Raw genomic sequence first — 21885 nt, forward strand, 5'->3', positions numbered from 1 at the left:
TTTCTTTGAATGAATTTGCATTATGAATAAGTAATTTAACAAGATAATAATGAATTAAGTCATCTCTTATTACTTGCTTAAATCCACTACAATTATGTTCAAATCTCGATGAACTACATGTCAAACTTAAAATCTTGATTGCTAGTTTTTGTAAGTTGGGAGTTGCATGCCCATAATTCTTACACCATTGAGCTACACAATCAAAGAAACTAACTTAGAATGTAACCATTATATCTTAGCATAATTTACAAAGTGTGTAAGTGTCTCACCTGTGGTTGTGGTCTTTCTTGATACTTTGGCAAAATCATCACCAAAGAGTTCATTTGCACTATTGTAAAGAGGCAACTCAGTTAAATTATTTTGTTGCACATCTTTACTTGGCACCAACCTCTTGATGCAGTCATATAATCCATTTGTAACTTGCAAATCATATTCCATGTTTGGATTGGAATAAGAGAACTCTGGGTTAAAAAAGTGACCAGCAACATGCAAGGGACGATGAAGTTGACATGTCTATCTGTTATCAATGATTGTAAATACATCATTGTATTTACTTTCATCGTTGTTGAATGACTTCATTATTGTTTCCTAGGCTTTCTCCACTGCTTCATATATATAACCCATAGCTGCTTTTCTTTTCCCATCCATTAGACAAAGCATATGAATAAGAGGAGCCATGACTTTGAGAGTAAACACTACTTGATTCCAAAATGAAGGCATAAGAACAATTTTTGTAGCCTCCCTTCGCTTGGCTTCCTTAGATAGCTTACTATTGCTCCATTCATCAGAAGTGAACATCTTTCTCAAATTTCCCTTCTTTTGATGCAACCTTTGTAATGACAAATAAAAGGTAGCAAAATTTGTAACATGTCTTACTAATTCCCTTTTATTTGTAAATTGTCTCAACAGACTCAAGGTACTAAAATGACTATAGATAAAGCCAACAAGACTAACTCCTCTTTGAATTGTCTTCTTTATCAAAGGAAGCTTTCCAATGTCTTCAAGCATCAAATCTATACAATGGGCAACACAAAGAGTCCAATAGAGATGGGGTCTTTTCTCTTCTAACAACTTACCAGCCAACACATAATTGCTCCCATTATCTATTATAACTTGAATAACATTTTCTTCTCTAATCTCTTCCACAAGGGAATCAAGCATCTCAAATAACTTTTCTCGTGTCTTCACAAAGTTTGAACCATCAATGGACTTGACAAACATTGTCCCTGCAGAGGAGCTCACCAAAAAGTTAATCAAGCATCGTTGCTTTCAGTCAGTCCATGCATTTGACATAATTGAACAACCATGTTTGCTCCATTGCAATTTATGATCTTGCAACAACTTCTCAGTGTAGTCAACTTCCTTGTTGAGAAGTGGAACTCTAAATTCATGATAACTAGGAGCGAGTAAATTAGATCCATAAGCACCGATGACATCAATCATATCTTGAAAAAGTTTCAACCTCACAAGGTTGAATGACAAGCCTGCTTGGTACCAAAATCGAGCAATATATTGATGAACTGAGACCTTTAAATTTTTGTCACATGCCTATTTTGATGTTATCTTGCCTTAGTTTTTCCTTTTTTTTCTTCTCTATTGCAGTAGGTGAATTTCTACAAAACATATCCATTAGTCCTTTTCTTCCACTGCTATTTCTCCTTTTATCATTACTAGTCGTGGAAATTTCAACCTCATCTTCACTCTCATGGTTATTATTGATTGCAATATATCTAGGATTGATGGGGAAGTTGTCTGCTTTTTCTTTGTATAATTTCCAAAGTTCTTTTCTCACGTTTTTTTGGAGTCTTGGTGCAAGCAACAACATTGCCCTTCTTTGCCATGAGATGTTTTTTTTGCTCCAATAACTCCTCATTTCATAACTTTCCCACAATAATTGCAAATAGTTGTATTTAAATTTGATTCATCCATCGGATGACAACGTTTCCATCCCAGGTCACTCCTATGAGATGTTCTTGAAGGATCCTTATAATTGGCCATTATTGTTGATGGAAAATAGGTATATTTTTTACAAAATAATCATAGTGAAAGTAGACAAATAGAAAAAATAAAAAAATTGAAAAATAACTTGGCGGTTGCGGCTGGCGACGGTGTGACAGTCGATGACGGTTGACGGTGGGTGGCAACGGATGGTAGTGGCTGGTAGGGACAATTGGGCTAGGAAAGAAGTTTTGTGGAAGCTTTAGAAGATTTTGGTTACAAAATTTTAAAAAAAATAATATTTGCTGCTGGTTTTGAATAAAATAATGGTTTTGAATAAAATAATAGAGAATGGAGAAAGTTTTGTAAATAGGTTAGGTTAAATTTACGTTTAGTGGACTAGGCCTAGTTTTTAAAGAATAAAAATGGCAACTAAAATTAGGGTAAAAGAGTAAAATAACAAGGGAATAGCCTTTTGCACACTAAGTTATTAGGAGGCTGAAGTAAGGGTAAAAGAGTAAAATAAGAAGGGAACAAATTTTGCACGTTGGGAAAGTGGGTCAGGCGGGTCAGGCCCAATTTTTAAATGAATCAAACTATGCAATTAGGTTTTGGAAGGTCATCTTCTTCCTCCCACCAACACACGCCGTCGCTACTCTCTTTCTTCTCTTCTCCATTCAACATTTCATTCGATTTTTTGCCACGACTGCTCCACCACCGCCACGTGCCATGCCCAAAGCGGCCGCCACGAAAAACACGATTCGCCTTCGCCTTGTTATGGCGTGGCCGAAAAACCGCTATCGGTATCCACCATGGCACCGCCATGGCCGATATTCAACAACATTGATCACAAGTTCAAGTCTCTAGTGATTTTGATTCCAAATACATGTATTTGGACAATTAGGTTTAATGTTAGTTGTCTGTGTGCAATTATGTGAAGTATTATAGTTTGTCCATGTATGACTCATAATTGCTATGTTTTAATAGTCTTAGAATAACTCTTTTGTATACTAGTTTACTCTTGTAATTTGTGATCTTGTTGTTTTTCTCTTTTTCGATGATCATCATTCTGATTGGAGCATATGATATGAGAATGTAGGTTTAGAGATGAGAAGTCTCTACTTAGAATCGGGTCTTCTTAGTTTTTTAATCTTTTATCTTTAGTGCTAACATAACTTATTGAATAAAAATATTATTTAAAATAATTAATGCAATAAAAATATTTAAAGAAGATAATTGTATTATGCTTAAATGATATTTATTATTGTTATATAAAATAGTTTAATGTAAAACTCTTCAATAATTTAATTTGTCTTTTAAATTTGCACTACAGTGACATTCATTCATTTGTTTCTTACTTTTCAAATCGCTAATTTACTTTCTGTATTGTATTATTAATAGATATATAATTTACTTGAACAGTTATAATTTATTTTTCAGCGTACACAATTTTCAATATTTATATTTTAATATTAATTTTAATGTGAATTTATTTTTTCATAATGTTATTTTTACACACTTTTTATATAAAAGGACTGAAGACACAAATAAAAAAAACGACATCTTAATACAAAAATAAAAGTATACAAGTAGAGCTTTTAAAACAAGTTGAAGGAATTGTTTAGATATAATACCAACAAGTACTAAAATAAGAAAGGTGTATAAAATACAATCTTCTTATATTAGTTCATTAAAACCTTAAGTCCTTTCTAATTTTTCTATATAGGATTTTATAATTATATAGTGGTATCATTCTTGTCTGTAAGTATTCTTTATATTATTTCTTAAACAATTTAAATTTTTGGAGTTTGAAATATTAAGTATTCTTTTTTTTGTTTATAAAATTTAAGATATAAGATTGTTTATTTGAACAAGTTCTAAAAGCTTGAGAAGGGATTATAGGACGTAACGAATTATTTTATTTTGTATTTCCTAGTAAAGTCTTCAATAATGATGACAGAAAACTAAGGTGTGTTCTTTGCAAAACATATTACTTTTTTCCGTGATTGTACTTTTTGTACTTTTCGATATTCTAAAAGTCAACTAGTATTTTTTCTCTTTAAAGCAAAATATTTTTATTGCAGATTCCAACTATTTATAATTTGGACTATCTACATTAGATAAAGGTTTGCGTGGTGTGTTGTCTATGATAGTTAATGATATTAAACTCGAGTTTAATTTTTGTAAATTTTGGTATACAACTGAGATTTTGTCTATACTAGTTATTTTGTGTACATAGAATACGAAAAAGTATATTTATGATTATAATGTAATACTTACATAAAAATTAAAAAGAGAAGTTTTTATAAATCATTTAATATTCCATAAATATACAAATATTATTATTTTTATATAAAACAGAGTTTAAAATAGGTCATTATTTTCTTATATAAATATTGTCCACACATATACCTATTTTCACAATTCGATTATAACATATCATCATACAAAAGTAAGTCATTAAAATAAATTTTTAATATAAGAAAAAAAACATATATTTATTTATACATAAAAAGATATTTAATAAATAGAATAACAATTAACGTCTTCAAAAGACTACATTTTATTAGATATCTAACATTCGCATTCAATCGGTCGAGGAGAAAACAAAAAAATTAGCATGACCGTAAATATTTTCACTTAAGGGAAAATTATTTTCCTTGAACAAAATTTTCTTTATTTGAGTGAAATTTAGTTGAGAGCAAGGGTTAAATTTCACTTTTTTTTCGTGGGATTTTTTTTTTTAATCTTGAGTGAAACAAAAGCAAATGTTTAATTTAGCTCTATTTTCTATTTTCTATTGAGTGAAAGTGAAAATATTATTTTATCCATTTTTGTTTGAACATAAAATCTTTTATTTGAGCGAAATTATAAAAGAAAAACCAACTTTATGTAATGTAGCCATATTTGTTTTTCAAAATTCACCTAAACTTAATTTAACAAGTACAACCTTTAAACAAATTTAAAAAGAAAAAAAGAAAATAGAGAATTTTCAAAGTAAATGTGCACTTACTTTGATTGAAAAACCAATCACTTGAAAGTGATCATTAGCTCTCCAGATATTATCAAATGTGATCAAATTATGAAAGAGATGAGATTTGAAAGAATGGGAGTAAAGAAAAGTTATATGGAGAATTCTAAATATAAAGAGAGAGAGAAAGAGGGAACTTTTTTTTTTTCATGAACAAGAGAGACGGAAGAAGGAAAATATGAAATAAGGTCTTAAAATTATCTCCAATAACAAAATAATTTCATCCTAAAGAATTACCTTATCAAAGAAAAAAGACCAGGGTATAATTCCATGATCTACATTTTTATCTTCCAAGTGTAATGACTTATGAGATTCCATAACACTATAACCCGATTTATATTCCTACCACAAAAGTGATTTACTTATAATAATATAAATTTCTAACTAGTTTTACTTTGAAGGTAAATTTTATTTTACTTATACTAAATCAAATTCTAGAATATGACTGGAATAAGGTGCATATTTCCTTAGTTGTGATTCATGAAAGGTATTGTGAATGTTGGCTAAAGGAAGAGCCAAGAGAGGTTTATATGCAACATGATCTATCTTATTGAGAATCTGATATGGTTATATAAACTTTGGAGTCAACTTTTTTTATTTGAATGTTCTTCCTGCATCGGTAAATGGTGAATCTTAGCAACACATTTTCTCAAAAGAGAATACTAAATGCTCTCTTGTTTTATCTACTTAAGATTTTGGCTTACTCAGAAAGGTTTTCAACCTTTCTTGAATCATCTTGACTTTCTTATTTGTTTATTAAATTATGGTCCAATCAATACACACCATCTTAAAAGTAGTATAATTGTATTGTACATTTTCTCCTATATGATGCTTCCTAAGAGGTCATTCTTATGCTTAACAACTATTATATGATCATGTTTTTACAAAAGACTACATGATAATACAAAGACTACATGTCCAAATATTCATATTAAGGGTGGGCAAAAAATCTAATTTTTTTGATCTAATCCATTTTTTCTATAATCCAATCCATTTATATTCATTCTATGAAAAATACAATCCATTTAAAATTCATTTTATTGGATCTGGATATCAATATAATCTACATTTTATATATTTTATGGATTGGATATCCATTCTCGAAATCTAGATTTTCAAAAGGGATAATCCAAAGTATCCAATCCAAATTTTCACTTTATATTTTTTGTTAGGTTAGGCTAAAGGTTGAGACGAACTAACCAAAATTTAGTCATATTTGATGGAGTTGGCGTGACCCTATAATAAATTTGGCCGAATTAGGCTAAATTTTGTCAAGTCGGTCCCCATCGAGATTTGACCCAGTTGCTCCTGAAAAAAATTTGGAAGTATTCAGCCAAATCTGTCAAATTCATTGGTGTCAGCCCTATGGACACAAATTTGGATCTACATCCAATTTTTGGATAAAAAATGGATGTAGGTTAGATTTTCGATAGGGTTGACACCATAGAATTTGACAGATTTTTTGTCGAGGCCAACGAGGCCAAATTTCAGCATGGGATGAACTTGGATGACTTTCAAACGAATTTCGGTCGGGGACGATGTGACAAAATTTGGGCTAAGGTCGACTCGACAAAATTTCAGTCAAGATCAACTTGATTGGATTCTACTGAATTTCGGCCAAGGCCGATTTTGCCTTATACGACCAAATTTTGGCCAGAGTCGACTTGGCCAAATATGACCACATTTGGGTCATGGCCTGATCAGTTAAATTTCGGTCAGGGTTGACTCCACTAAATTCGTCGGTTGGGACCGACTTGACTGAATATGACCAATTTTCGATCATAGCCGACTAAGTTGAATATAGTCAAATTTCGTTCGGGACTTAGTCGACCGAATACGGCTAAATTTGGGCAAGTGCCGACTTGACCAAATTTTGGTCATGACCAACTCGACTGAATTTGGCCAAATTTAGGTTAGGATCGACTCGCCTAAAAATGACCAAATTTCGGTCGTGATCGACTCTGCCGAATACGACCAAATTCAGGCCAGGACCAACTCGGTCAAATTTTGGTCAAGGCCAACACGACCGAATTTTGACCGAAGCCGACTCGATTGAATTCGGCCGAATTTCGATCGTGACCGACTCAGTTAAATACGGCCAAATTTTGATCGTGACCGACCATTTGAATACGGCCAAATTTCACCCTAGGTCGTCTCAGCCAAATACGACCAAATTTGGGTCAGGGTCGACTCGGCCAAATCTCAATCGGGGCCAACTCGATTGAATTCGACCAAATTGTGAGTGGAGCCAACTAGATTGAAAATAGCCAAATTTTGGTCGCGGTTGTCTCGACCAAATACGGTCAAATTTTGTCTAGGTCAACTCAGTCCAATACAGTCAAATTTGGGTCGGGGTGAACTCAATCGAATACTTCCAAATTTTGTCTAGGACCAGCTGGACCAAATTTCGATCGAGACCGACTTGACAGAATTTGGCCAAATTTTGTATATGGTCATGCCAACTCAATCAAATACGACTAAAGTTGGACTAGTCGATCTCAACTTTTAGCCTAACCTAACCAAAAATATAAACTGAAAATTTGGATTAGATATTTTGGATTATCCATTTTGAAAATCTAGATATAGAGAATGGACATCCAATTCATAAAATATATATCAGGTTGATATCCATATCCAATAAAATGAATTTAAAATGGATTAAATTTTTAATAAAATAGTCATTAAATGGATTAGATAATAGAAAAAATAGATTGAATTATAAAAAATGGATTTCTTGCCCACCCTTGATTAGAATTTTGTGACACATCTCTTTGCATATTGAATGTCATAACGAAAAACCAATAAAAAAATATTGTCTGCCAACATCTAAACACTATTCTAAAATCATTCATGTAATGATAGCAGATATATGCAAAAGCTTCAAATTATTGTTGTTGCATAAGGTTAGCTTTCCTATTTTCGGTAAAATAATGTCATTTCTCTTCCTTCTTTCGATCAATAAGAAACTATTATCTGAAGAAGGATAAACAGCAAAGAAGAACCTTAATTATACTGTAGAACGTGGGATGTGAGACAACGTGGGACGTGCGACGTGAGACGTGACACATGGGACGTGAGACGTGAGAGACGTGCGACGTGGGACGTGAGACATGGGACGTGAGAGACGTGAGAGACGTGGGACGTGGAACGTAGGACGTGGGACATGAGACGTGGAACGTTGAATGTGGGACGTGAGACGTGGGACGTGAGACGTGGAACGTTGGACGTGGGACATGAGACGTGAAACGTGAGACGTAAGACGTGGAACGTGAGGCATGAGAGACATGAGACATGTAAGACGTGAGAGACGTGGGAAGTGAAACATGAGACGTGAGAGATGTGAGACGTGTAAGACGTGAGACGTGAGACGTGAGAGATGCGACGTGAAACGAGAGACGTGAGACGAGAGACGTGAAACGTGAGACGTGAGACGTGAGACGTGAGACGTCCGTAAACACTAAACCTTGAAATTTATATTCATAAACTTTAAACCTTAACATTTAATTGAAAATTTTAGAAGTTTAATAAAAGAATTGTTAATGTATCCATTAATTTGTACTAACAAATTTAAATTATACTCTTGTAAAAAAATGTATTAATAAAAAGAGATTAAATACATATAAAAGTGAAAGAATAAAAATAGAAGGGTAAAAGTAATAATTAATGTTTATTTAACACATAAAAATAAAAATTATGAGGATAACAACAATAATTTATATTTATTGAACTCTTAAATGAACGGAAAGAAGCAGAGGATGATCTGAAAAGTTAAACTAAGGATGGACAAAAAAATCCAATCCATTTTTGCTATGATCCAATCCATTTAATATTCATTTTATTAAAAATTCAATCCATTTTATTGGATTTGGATATCAATCTGATCTACAATTAGATATTTTATGGATTGTATATTCACACTCTAAATCTAGATTTTCAAAATGGATAATCCAAAATATCTAATCCAAATTTTCAGTTTATATTTTTTGTTAGGTTAGGCTAAAGGTTGAGATAGACTAGGCCAAATTTAGTTGTATTTGATTGAGTTAGCGTGACCCTATACAAATTTTGGCTGAATTAGGCCAAATTCTGTCAAGTCGGTCCCGATCGAAATTTTGCCCAACTGGTCCTGGACAAAATTTGGAAGTATTCGGTTGAGTTCACCCCGACCCAAATTTGACTGCATTGAGCTGAGTCGACCTAGACAAAATTTGACCGTATTCGGCCCAGACAATCGTGACCAAAATTTGGTTGTATTTAGCCTAGTTGGCTCCAGGGCCGTATTCAAATAAGTTGGTCACGATCGAAATTTGGTCATATTCGACTGAGTCGGCCACGACCAAAATTCGATCGAATTCAATTGAGTCGGCTCCAATCAAAATTCGGTCGTGTTGGCCTCAACCAAAATTTGACCGAGTTGGTCCTGGCCTGAATTTGTTCATATTTAGGTGAGTCGGTCCTGACCTAAATTTGGCCAAATTCAGTCGAGTTGGTTATGACCAAAATTTGGTCGAGTCGGCACTAGCCCAAATTTAGCCGTATTCAGTCGAGTAAGTACTGAACGAAATTTGACTATATTCAACTTAGACGGCTATGATCGAAAATTGCCCATGTTCAGTCAAGTCGGTCCCGACCGATGAATTTAGTGGAGTCAACCCTGACCAAAATTTGATTGATCAAGCCCTGGCCCAAATGTGGCCATATTTGGCCAAGTCGGCTGTGGCCAAAATTTGGTCGTATTTGGCAAAATCGGCCCTGGCTGAAATTCAGTCGAATCTAGTCAATCAAGTCGACCTTGGCCCAAATTTGGTCACGTTGTCCCCGACCGAAATTCGTTCGAAAGTCATCAAAGTTCATCCTATGCTGAAATTTGGTCACGTTGGTCCCGACAAAAACTCTGTCAAATTCTATGGTGTCAGTCCTATGGACACAAGTTTTAAAAAATTTAATTTGAATTTATTTTATGAAAAATGGATTTTGGATTTTGAACTTGATCCAAATATTTAGATCTGGATTTAAACTTGATCTAAATATTTGGATCTGGATTTTTAAAAAATCCAATTTACTTTTTTTGAAAAAATGGATTTGGATTGAAAATCTAATCTAATTATTTGGATCCAAAATGGATGTAGATTGGATCATTAAAAATCCAATCCATGATCACCCCTAAGTCATATTTTTATATTTTATAAAAAAAATATTTTTCTTAATATAATAATATATTTCAAAGGTTTTCTTAAAAATATTATAGAAAGAAATTATGTGTTTGATTTTTTTTTTAATATTCCATTGTTTGCTCACTAAACCTGTCATTTAATTTTAGCAGATGCTTATCCACTGTAATAAAAAATATATTCACCCTAAAATAATGTTCTACAATGAGAACAATGACATGATCTTTTTTATGTTGAGAATGATCATGATGTACAACATAAGTAGAGTTAAAATAAGGAATATCAATATCATGTTCACGAAATAATATCACACATTTCAATAAATTTTTCCCACTATCCTCTTTCAACTTTTGAATCAAATTTTTAGTAGAACAAAAAAAATTGCATAACATTCAACACATCCTGAGTCTGTTTCTGCAAAGTTTGACAAAGGACAATCAATAATTCATATAATCTCTTTCGTCATATGGTGGTTGGATGAACTCTAGAAAAGTGACACCCATTTTAGAGGAAGCACGCTAGAGGAGATCTTAGAAAGGAGGTATAGCAAGGTGACTCTAAAGAAGTAATCTTTGGAATAATCTCAACATAATTTTATTACAATGCTTAAGAGTAGCTTGTACAAGGGTGGAAGCCTTCATTTATAGAACGAGAGGCTCCAAATTCTGGGCCAATGAATGGAAGAAAATTCAAAGGATTTTCATCACATGCTTCATAACTTCTAGTTGTATTTCATGGATCTAAGGCCATGTGGCACATCACACTTGCCATGCTTTGCACTATTTGTTAAATGCATGGTGCCTTTCATGGATCAAGTGTCATGTGACACTCACATTTTACATGCTTTGCAACATGGGCAAATTATGTTAAATGTGAGAGCATCTTGGCCAAGAGCGAATGACCTAGGTTTTTATTGGGCCTTAGAAGCCCAGTTAAAACCTTAAGTGATCTCACATGAGCCAAGTCCAAGTTCAACTCCAAATTATTTAAAATAAAGCCTAAATAAATGGTGATAAGTGCATATTTTTGCTCTCATTTATTATTTAATTCTGGATTTTTAATTGAATTGAATTTTTAAAAGATTGATTTAATTGAGATTTTTTATAATTAGGCTTATCGTGCTTGTGAGATAAAATGTCTTAAAAATGATTTTTTAGTTGCATAAATTATGTTTGGATATTCTAATATTTTTTCATACAGTTGGAGTTAAAATTAAACTCATTAAGGTGTGAAAATAAATTGATTAAAGTTGCAAAACACCTTCAAATAAGGCTAAAATCAGCGAGTTCCAGAAAATTATATTTTGCACCCCTTACATTACTTATACACTCCCTATTTAGCAATGGGTCACATAGTCAACATGTTTTCTTTATAATTGTTTTTAATATCTTTTTATCTTTTTCCAATATTATTTTGTTTGACTAACCCCTTTTGTATAGTTTTTATATGAACTAATTTGTTAGAAATAAATTTCGTATTCGTTGGGAGACGATTTAGGGTTGACTTTACCCTTTCTATTTTGTTAACTACTATCTTAGCAGTACTGAAGTTACTATAGTTTAGTAGTATTAATTTGATCGCATCAACGACAACATTATCACATGGCTAAAAGTAAATGCTATTTTGTTGGGCTAAATACAAGCCCGTCAAATCTTGACACACTCCTTCGCCCATGTCACATTAGCTTAAGCCCATTAGGCCAATTTGCCTCACTATCTTCCCGATCTTCTTGTATCTTTCTACCCATGCTTTAAGTGATTAGGCCTCTGGCTGGGCCAATGTCATCAGAATAAGTTGATCTATTAACAATACTTTTACGAGGAATCAAACAAGAGGCATTATATAGCTTCATCATACTGCAAATGGAACAAAAATGTGAGCTTCAACAAGTATCACCAACTCGTTTTAAAGTGTGAATTTGATTTGTTTCCTTTACTAGTTTTAAGTTTACTCATCTCTAACAATTGAGTTATTTCATTTAATTCAACAGCTTCTTGTAAGGCACACTTATTTATGGCCCAATGTTTAAGGGTCTGCCTTAATCAGTTGGGCCTAAGGCTGGCCCACAGGGTGCCCAAAACCCCTAAACCAGCCCTAACCCCCTCATTCTTGCATTTTCTAGAAACTGTTCCCATCCCCTCTCCCTTTGCTGCTACATGAGCTCTGCTAGGGTTTGGCTTCCGCTCTTCGTTGAGCTAGAAGAACTTCATTTTATTCCACATAAGTTGTTTCTCAACCCGTACCCTCTCTTTTCTAAGCTATATTTTCGTGGTTCCAAAAGAGGTTCACCTTGATAACCTTATATTCAATTAGTGCCAATGTTTCCAGCTCTCGAATATGCTCTTGGAGTTGTAGTGCTCTTTGGCTTAAGTGTCGGTGTCCTTAGCTAGCAGTTTCTAGGTAAGGGAAGCTAGGATTCTTCGTATTTTCCATAAATCTGCATATTTTCATCTTTACCTCATGTTTATATGGCTTGTGTGCTACCGTGGTTGTATGGATTGCCTTGAAAGGTTGTTTGGTATGAATTGTTCGTTGATGCATGTTTGAACAGTGGCGAGATCTGGTATTTTTGCCCAAGCGAGCTTGTCTCGCCTAGGCGAGAATAGCATAACCTTACCCTGGTTCCTGCTCGAGCTCGAGCTCAGGCGAAGAGCTTTCATTTTGAGCGATGAAGTATCTCGTTCAGGCGAGAGGGTCTTGCATAAGCGAGAACTCGTGGAAGCCTGTCGTGTCTCGCTTCGTTGGTAGCTCAGGCGAGAGACCTCACTTTTGAGCGAAGAGTAGTCTTGCTCAAGCGAAGAGGGCTCGCCCAAGCGAGAACTCGCGAAACCTGCAGGGCTCTCTGTTGGCAGTCTCACCTAAGCGAGGGCCTTTAGCTTGAGCGAAATGCCTCTTTCGCTTGAGCGAAGGTCCATGGCTTGAGCAAGACTGGTGCATGAATTTGCTCTGTGACTATTCTTTTCCATGCTTTTGGTTGTTGGTTGTATGATTGGTTGGAGTACCCTATTTAAATTATGAAGTATGTGAATATGCATGTAATATCTAATTTTATGGGCTGGGATTGATGAGTTTGGTATGATCTTTCGTGTGGAACATGATTGGATGGTTGGTTATATATATTGGCATGAGATTGGTATGCATGATAACTTTATGTTTGGTTGGTGAGACATGATTATTGTATGGATTAGGACATAATTCCATGAATATCTTGGTGAGATCTCATGGTGGTGCCTCATGGTTAGGACGTAATTTCGTGAATCTCTTGGTGGGAGCTCATGGTGCTGCCTCATGGTTAGGACGTAATTCCACGAACCTCTTAGTAAGGTTTCGTGGTGGTGCCTCAATATATAATTAAGTAAGGATTCAAGTAAGGATGTAATTCTGAAACTCTAAAGAGTCAGTTAGTCTCACGTAGAGCGTACTAACTCAAGTGGTGAGAATAACAGAATGCCCTAGTCTTTGGCACGATAATGGCCTTAGATGTTTGAAGGCTAACCTTGTGCGTGGTTGGGTGAAACCTACTGGCAATGGCTCTGTAGAGCAATAGAGGCCACCACAAGTGCAAACATCCAGTGAATCCGACGGATTATATGTATCCGAATAATTGAGTCTTAGAGTCTTGCTTGGTTGTTATCACATGCTTGTTTGATTCATGAATTCTTGACTTTTAAATTATATTTTCAATGTTATGATCAAAACCTTTTTACTTTAGCTTACCCTTTTTGTTTGCTTGTGTGCTCTGTGTGTGGTTTTCTCCTTTTGCGATGATCATCAATTTATTGATGTGAGCATATGTAGGAACCCCTAGTAGTCATCAGGATGATGAAAACTTCGTTGCGTAGCTATTATTGGGTTGGATTCCTTGCTCCGAGTACTCTTTAAGGTTGTGGCCTATGTACTGTACCTGCTCTATGAGCATATATTTTGGATAGCTGTCAAAACATTTATTTTTGTTCTTCTTTTGTTGATAACATTGTGGTGTGCCTTAGTTTTATCTCCGTATGTGTTGGTTAACTGTAAGGAGTGACACTTATACTCTATTACAATGCTCTTTATGTTATATCCTATATGATGTTTCATTTAATTAATCGTATTTATTAAATGAGACGTTACACTTCTAACTCACGATATTTACTACACACAACATTTATAATAAAAACCAAATTTGAAAAACAAAATGGTAAACACAATAACCTCAACCTCAATTGAAGCAACCACCAAAACAAGTTATAGTCTATGAACAAAACAATATACACAACAAACAAATTATCAATTAAAGCCAACTACTTATATATTTTTCAAGTTTAAAAATTAGCAAACTAGTCGGTCACTTAGTTTGTTTTTACACATAATGGGTATTAAACATGAATTTTCCACTATAATACCATTTCCAAAATGTTGAACCTGATATTTGAATACTACAACAATCTATAATGTTTTTTTAAAAGAAATGCTGTAATTTAATATAAAATTGCTAACTTAAAAACATAAATAAAAATATTTTAAAATTCTCACTTTTGGCATCAGCCACCACACCTTTCTATGATTTCTTCCTTTTTTGAAAAAAAAAAAAGTAAAAAGACATAACTTTAATGATGTTGATTAAGCTTAGGTTAAAGAAAAAAGTAATGATAATGATGATGTAAACACAAAAAATGTAAACAAAAAAGATCACGAGAGAAAGTAAATGTTTTCACTTTCCTTTGTCCCGCGTGCTTTATGACTAGTCCCCCTTTTACCTTTCCAACTCCTAACTTCAATAATTTTTGTACAATCTGTTTTTAGGAAGACAACTTTTCAAAATCATTGTACTATTTCATTTTAGGTTTCACAGATTTTACATTTTTTTAACCATGTATTTACTCAATCATATAGTAGGTAAAAATAACATATAATAAAATAAAGTCCCACTAATAAATAATGCTATACACTAACATCGTATGATTTTCCAACTCAAGAAATTTATAACTAAAGCATAACGTTACTCTAACATATACTAATATACATTCGCCCTTTTTGTTTAGTAGCTAGAGTCATTCATCAATATGAGCTGAAAAGAAACTTATACACGATTTTTTTTTTCACCTTTGAGGTTAAAAAAAATTAGTAGATTTCAAATCAAATATGAAGTAAGAATAAATCGTGTTTTAAATATGATTTTTTTTTAAATGATTAGAAACTATGTTTTGGTTATTTTTTTTTTGCTTCAAAAAAGGTGAATTTTTATTTTAAAACATGATTCAAATTTTTAAGTTAAAATGATATTTTAAACCACCACTTTAATATTTTAAAATATGCTTTATTAAAAATCACATCTTTATGAAAAATCATGTTTAATTTTTTTATTAAAAGCCATATTAAAAAACCAAACTTTAAAATCTATCAATTCTGATAAAGTTTTCTAAAAGAGTTACCCTCAAAAGGTAAACAAAAAAAAAAAGAAGCTTCCGACATACAATAATTCATTTATCTTTATACTGCGTAATTCCTATAAATAGTGTGCATAATCACATGTAACTAACATGTAGTTGACGGCGAGGTTGTCCGATCTAAGAAAAGTTATTAGGTATTTTTTGTATTATCATGTCAATTATTAGGTAGTTTAGTAGCACTAAATTCCCAATGTCAATTATATTTATTCCGTTTTTTAATCAATAGAAATATAATACAATGTAAAGTAAAAAATAATATATGATATTGTATATGCATTCATCTTATAATAGAATCTATTACACCTCTACTTTGAAGTTACATCATCGCTAATTATTTTACTAATACTTTCTCAGCATATAATTCATATAAGTATAAATGAGTTTCCATTCCTCTTTTAAATAATTTTTTTTTTCAAAATAAACTTTAAGTATGATACATAAGCATAAGCGATATATATACATATACAAAGTTATCTATGCACAAAACTTTTCTCTTACTTGAACGCTCACACCTCCATTAGTGTTAGTTTATGTGTAACTTTTCTCGGTCCTTGACTTGAAGACTCACACATGCATTACCATTGGTTTATGTATAACGTACGCTACAAAAATTTTCTTAATTATTGATGGAATATTATCGATAACAACAAATTCATCGATAAACTCAAATTTTTTGATAATTTTTTCTTTTATGGATTATGCATTTCATTTTCTTGAGGGATACAATTGTCAGTACGTAATATGTTTATAAAGTTTGTCAAAGGGAACAATCAGTAAATTATACTTAGTATTATTAGCAAATATTTCATCGATAACTTATATCACAATTATAGACAACAATAATCATCGACAACATCTGTCAATAAATAACAATTATTACTAATGGATATTTTTGTATGTACCTTATCATTACAATTAAAGACAGTCTCATTTCGTTCGTAAATTCATCGACAATTTTGGCGACAAATTTCCCGCTCAATCTAATGGTGTTTTTGTCTATTAAGAAGGAGGAGGAGAAAGAGGAGATGATGTGGCAATAGTGACACAAAGGTGGCTTCATAGTGACGTAGAGGCTTGCTAGTGATGTACACTAGTGACTCGAGGAGGAGGAGACGCCTCAGTGACTCGAGGAGGAGGAAAAGATGTTCAAAGAGATGACGTGGCAGTGGTGAATTGATGGTAACATGGAGGTGGCTTTGTGGTGACGTGGAGGCTCATCGGAGATGCACACTGGTAACTTGAGGAGGAAGATGAGAAGGGTGAGAGAAAGAGGAGAAGAAGGGGATGAGGAAGAGGAATAGGTGGATGCTCGCCGGTGATGCGTGTTGGTGACACACGCCAACGACGAATGATCGTTGATGACGTGTAGGTGGAGGACACCGATGATGGTGGTTCTTAGAGTCAGAAAAGGAAGTGGAAGAGGAAAAGGAGGAGGAAGAGAAAAGAGTGAGACAAATAAGAGGAGGAGAAGGTGGATGAGGATGACCTGGAGGAACAAAATGAAGAAATAAAGCAAAAAAAGAGGAGAAAGAAGGAGACCCAATCGTGTATTTTATTGACATATGTTACTGATGATTGAAATCTATCAATAATTATTGACAAATATTTATTGATGAGCAATTATCGACGATTTTGTGACTGTCGACAATTACATACAAATTTATCCATTTATCGATAAAGTTTAACGATAACCCCTTTATCAATGGATTTTTTTCCCATAGTAATTTGTTTGTAAACACGATTTACTGACAAATTTTTTCTATTATCGACCGAGTCTGTCCGTTGGTAATATACGATTTTCTTGTAGTGGTATAGTCATAGCAAATGGAAACCACAACCACAAAAACAGGGTAAGGTAGCATATCATAAAAAATAGGAGTACAAATCACAATTAAATTTTTAAAACAATTCACATTATCATCAGTGATATAACAATTACTAAAGACACAAGGTTCTACTTTCGAAAGACTCGTGCGTTAAATAGACTCAAAGATTTTGCACCTATCATATGACCTATCAATAAACTATGGCCTAAGCCATAGCTTTACTCGGCCTCATATCCTAGGAACTAAATCCTCCTCATATGATAGGGTAAATTTATCTATGATACACAATCTTTTTTCATATTGTCTCTTCATATTATAGAAATCTTCGTCAACTTTCACCAACTAATATCTTTCTTTATATGAATAGAAAAGAGCATAAGCCCTAACTCTATTTAGTCCCACATGTAAGACCCCCTAATTTAAATAATTAAATAAATATAAATTTAATTAAATGAGGGTAGTAAAAGCCTTTATAACAATTAATGCTAACCTTTATGACATGGAAAAGTACTAGCTCAAGTGGTTGAGAGTACTTGGTTATATGAAAGGACTTGGGTTTGAGTCCTATGTATGCTAATTGTGTGTTATTTAATTTTATTATTTTATGATGACATGTTTGGAGTGTGATAGTTTTAGATGCATAAATATTAGTATGAAAGATGACTTGGTTGAGTTGGTTGTGCACTTGAATTTCAATTGTGGGGTGATGGGTTTAAACCTTCGCTTGATGATTTTCTTTTTGTTAAAATTTACACTAGCATGGAAGTGAAGAGGCACATAAACCCTAGATTACATGGAAGGAAGGGTGGCTGAAAAACAGAAGGCATTAGGCCATTAAGTGATGATTAATTGTGGATTAATGCTATTTTCGTTTTGGTGCAATCAAACCATATTAAGAGCACAATAAAAAGCTAATTAGGGGTAAGAGAAAGGGTTTTGTGAGGCTGTCATTTTAGTTGTAGAAGAGAGCACGAGTTTTGGTGAGTTTTGAGTGAGGTTTTGGGGGTTGACTTGAGGGAAAGGCAAAGGAGGACATTGGAGATCAAGGGAGAGCTTGCAAGGGTCAAGGCTAAGCTAAGGAAATCCAGTTTATGTGTTGTATGATTGGTATCCTTTGGGGATCTGTTTAAGTGCCGAAAAACTAGTAGCATTGCGCTACTGGTATGGCGTCTGGTGGCATGGGTGAGCCGCCAGGCGGAAGGGTCACAAACCAGTGATAGTGGTTATAGTACGCGCAGGACGCCTGGCGGCAGGGAGGGTTCCACCAGGCAGAATGGTGAAGCAGAAGGCCTGGAAAGTGGTTGGCGCCTGGCGGCGCGAGATGGGTGTGCTAGGCAGTGACGGATAGTGAGGCGCCTGGCGGTAGGGTGGAGTCCGCCAGGCGGTGATGGTGCAGTGAGGATTCTGTTGGCGCTTGGCGCTAGGCGGTGTGTGATGCTCATCAGGCAGTCTGGACCCAGATTCCGCCTAGCGGCGTGAAATGCGCGCCAAGCATTTTTGGAACAGAGATGGTGCGCGAGGAAGGGTTTCTACACAACTTTAGGTGATGTTCTTGATGCGAGGCTTTGGCTGGGGCCCCAATTACGAGTGCAACTTGTATTGGGGTAACACATGACCACACTAGGTTATAGCTTGGTGGTTTAGGAATTCTAGTGGAGTGTGCGGGTTATGGCTCGTACGACGAGGTTTCAGGTGATTGCCCTCTTCAGTGCATGCTGATAGAGTTTTGGTAGTCTGGGAACACCTACAAACTTATGTTTGTTTTGGGGAGCTCCACTTGGTGTCATGGTGAGATGTTGTGGCAAAGTTATTCCCACGTGTGGACTATCAAGTGGTGGCCTGTAGTCGGAGGGGCGAGTAGACACTCGTGCAGCAAAGATCGATCATTGATCTCACCTAAAGGGTATAGAAATAATAGACGTCTAATGCAAGTTTTGGAAATGGAGATCTAAGGAAAAGGGAAAGATTATACTAACCAGGGTTATGTTATGAAGATGATGTAATTTATATTTATTATGATATGTGTTTGATTTGTTTAAATGAGTTCACCCTATCTGTGTGTGTTTGGCGATGATCATGTAACTCGTTACATGGGAGCAGATGTTGATGCATGTGAGCATGCAAACGCATACGGAGACGGAATGGGGATCACTATGGGACAGTTTTCTTAAATTTCATTATGGATTTTCCTTTTGTAATTTTTTCTTATTTTAGAGGATTTGGTTTTTGTAATAATTGAATAATGCGGTTTTATTTTCTACTTATGCGACATTTGAAGACTTATTTTTCCCACGTTTTTGGAAAATTACGAGAATAAATGTGATGTTTATTAAATCTTACTTCTTATTTATTTTTAATAAGTAATTTCCGGCTAGGACGTTACACCACATCTCATGCATTTTCATCTCATAAAAACAATTACAATTTTGTTTAAAAAGATTTCCTATCTCTCTCACTCAGCCAACCTATCCACTTACCCAATGTATGTATCGTCCAACGATTGTATCATCTACCAAGCACTTTGTTCATTAAGCGTCAAATTCCCTTTAAGCTCTTTGAATTTTCATAAATTTATTTTCACTTAACAAGGGAACTAACTCGCCCAACGATCAAGTTTTGGAGCTAAAATCCCCAAAATTTTCCAAGTGAATCCAAAGTTGGGAACCATTCCATCCTAAGCCCTCTGGAGTTTTACAACATTATTTTCGCTCAACTGCAATACTACTCACTCGATGAATCCAATGCTTGGGAGTCAAATGCACTAGGCTCACCCAATGAGTGTATCATATGGAACTCTCTAAAACTTAAATTTTTTATTCTCACTCAGCAGGTGGTCAATCATCAAACAAGTAGATTGTTTAGCGAGTATCGTCTGATCTACTCATAAAAAAGTATATCAATTTGTAATTATTGACTTTCAATTTTTTTTCTTTAACAAATAAAAAAGGGTATCCCCAATTCTAAAATATGTTATCTTGAGCCAAATAATTTCAAACTAGGGATGACAAAAATACCCTTGCCTACGGGTATCGACGAATAAAATCCACGACAGATAGTTAGTAACCGCGTGTATTTATTACTTGTGGATAATTTTGGGTAGCATATATTTTCATATCCGCTTATAAACGGATCTGGTGCACGTATCACACTACCCGTACTCGTGTGTACCTATTACTCGCAAAAAATTAAAATTAAAATTTAATTTATATCTTATTAAGTTAGATTTAATTATAATTAAATTTAAAATTAAATTTTATTAGGTTAAATTTAATTATAATTATAATTATAATTATAATTATAATTTAATTTAATTTATATTATTATTTTTTTATAATTTTATTTAAATTTTAGTTAAAAAATTTATAAAATATATATCTTTTTTAAATATTCACAGGTATCAACGTGTACCCGCGAGTTTTAAAAGATTTACGGACATTTTTTAAGTAGGTACTTGACAAAAAAACAGACAATAATCGGTGAATTCTTTTTGCGGGTCGGGTTGCGGGTAGACCCGTATCTGACCCGACCTGTTGTCATCCTTATTCCAAACCAACACACTTATCCTATCATTTAGAGCTCTCTCTACATAAATGCATATGTATCTTGGTCTAATGGGTATAATTCTTTGGTCTAATGGGTATAATTCTGTTGCGGGTATAATTCTTTGGTCTAATGGGTATTTTAACTCATTTTTTACTACCAAAATAACTACATTCAGTTCAAAAGATTTCGTCAATTAGAATCAATTGACTCGGCTCATGTATCTTAACAACTAATATCCACAAAACGGCCCAATCATCACAAAAATCAAAATTTAACAACAATTCTCATATATATCAAATCATCTAATATGCCATATTCAACCAAAATTAAAAGAAAAATAACAACTAGCATCATCATAATCTTAGTTCCAAACCAAAAAACTAACATTCATCATATCTCATCAAAACATTAATCAATACCACAATACCATATGATATAAAATAAATCAAATAAGAAAATTAGCTAATTTCCATTCGACTTGAGCTTTTATCTCTACCAGACTCCATAGACTCAAACTCTCATATAAAGTTATATTTAGACAAAGAAAACTCGAATCAACAATTGGAACACATCCTAATAATTATTTATAAGTAGAAATTCATCTTAAACCTGAAAAAGTCAAAACTAAGCAAGTTTTCTCCATATGCAAACATATCACCAAACTAACTCAAGAAAAAGGTGAAAGATAAACTTGCTTTAATCAAGACTTTGATTAAGTATGATTAATGCCCTCTATTCCATGATTATTATGATGTATTTAAATATTCAAACATATGAGTAAATTGGTCAAAATCTTAGAAAGTGCAATAAAAAATAAATATTTTTAAAGAGACAATAACTTTTTATAAATATAACTAAACTAACTAATTTTCTATTTATAACTCAAACTTTTAATAATAAAATAATCAAATTACACTTATAAAGTCTACTATGACTCTTATATA

At 33.7% G+C, this 21885-nt stretch overlaps 1 protein-coding gene across 1 annotated transcript; it reads right to left on the bottom strand.

The window, feature by feature from the left end:
* Nucleotides 1–588: 588 nt before the first annotated feature.
* Nucleotides 589–2763, bottom strand: LOC114163418. The gene is made up of 4 exons (XM_028047737.1): nt 2580–2763; nt 1305–1484; nt 1077–1226; nt 589–1013 (listed from the first exon to the last, which is right to left on the bottom strand). Exons 1-4 carry the CDS (start codon nt 2761–2763, stop codon nt 589–591), a joined length of 939 nt encoding a protein of 312 aa, XP_027903538.1.
* Between the last annotated feature and the right edge of the window lie 19122 nt (nt 2764–21885).

The sequence above is a fragment of the Vigna unguiculata genome, chromosome 9 (genome assembly GCF_004118075.2).
Source record: "Vigna unguiculata cultivar IT97K-499-35 chromosome 9, ASM411807v1, whole genome shotgun sequence".
Classification (NCBI taxonomy): domain Eukaryota; kingdom Viridiplantae; phylum Streptophyta; class Magnoliopsida; order Fabales; family Fabaceae; genus Vigna; species Vigna unguiculata.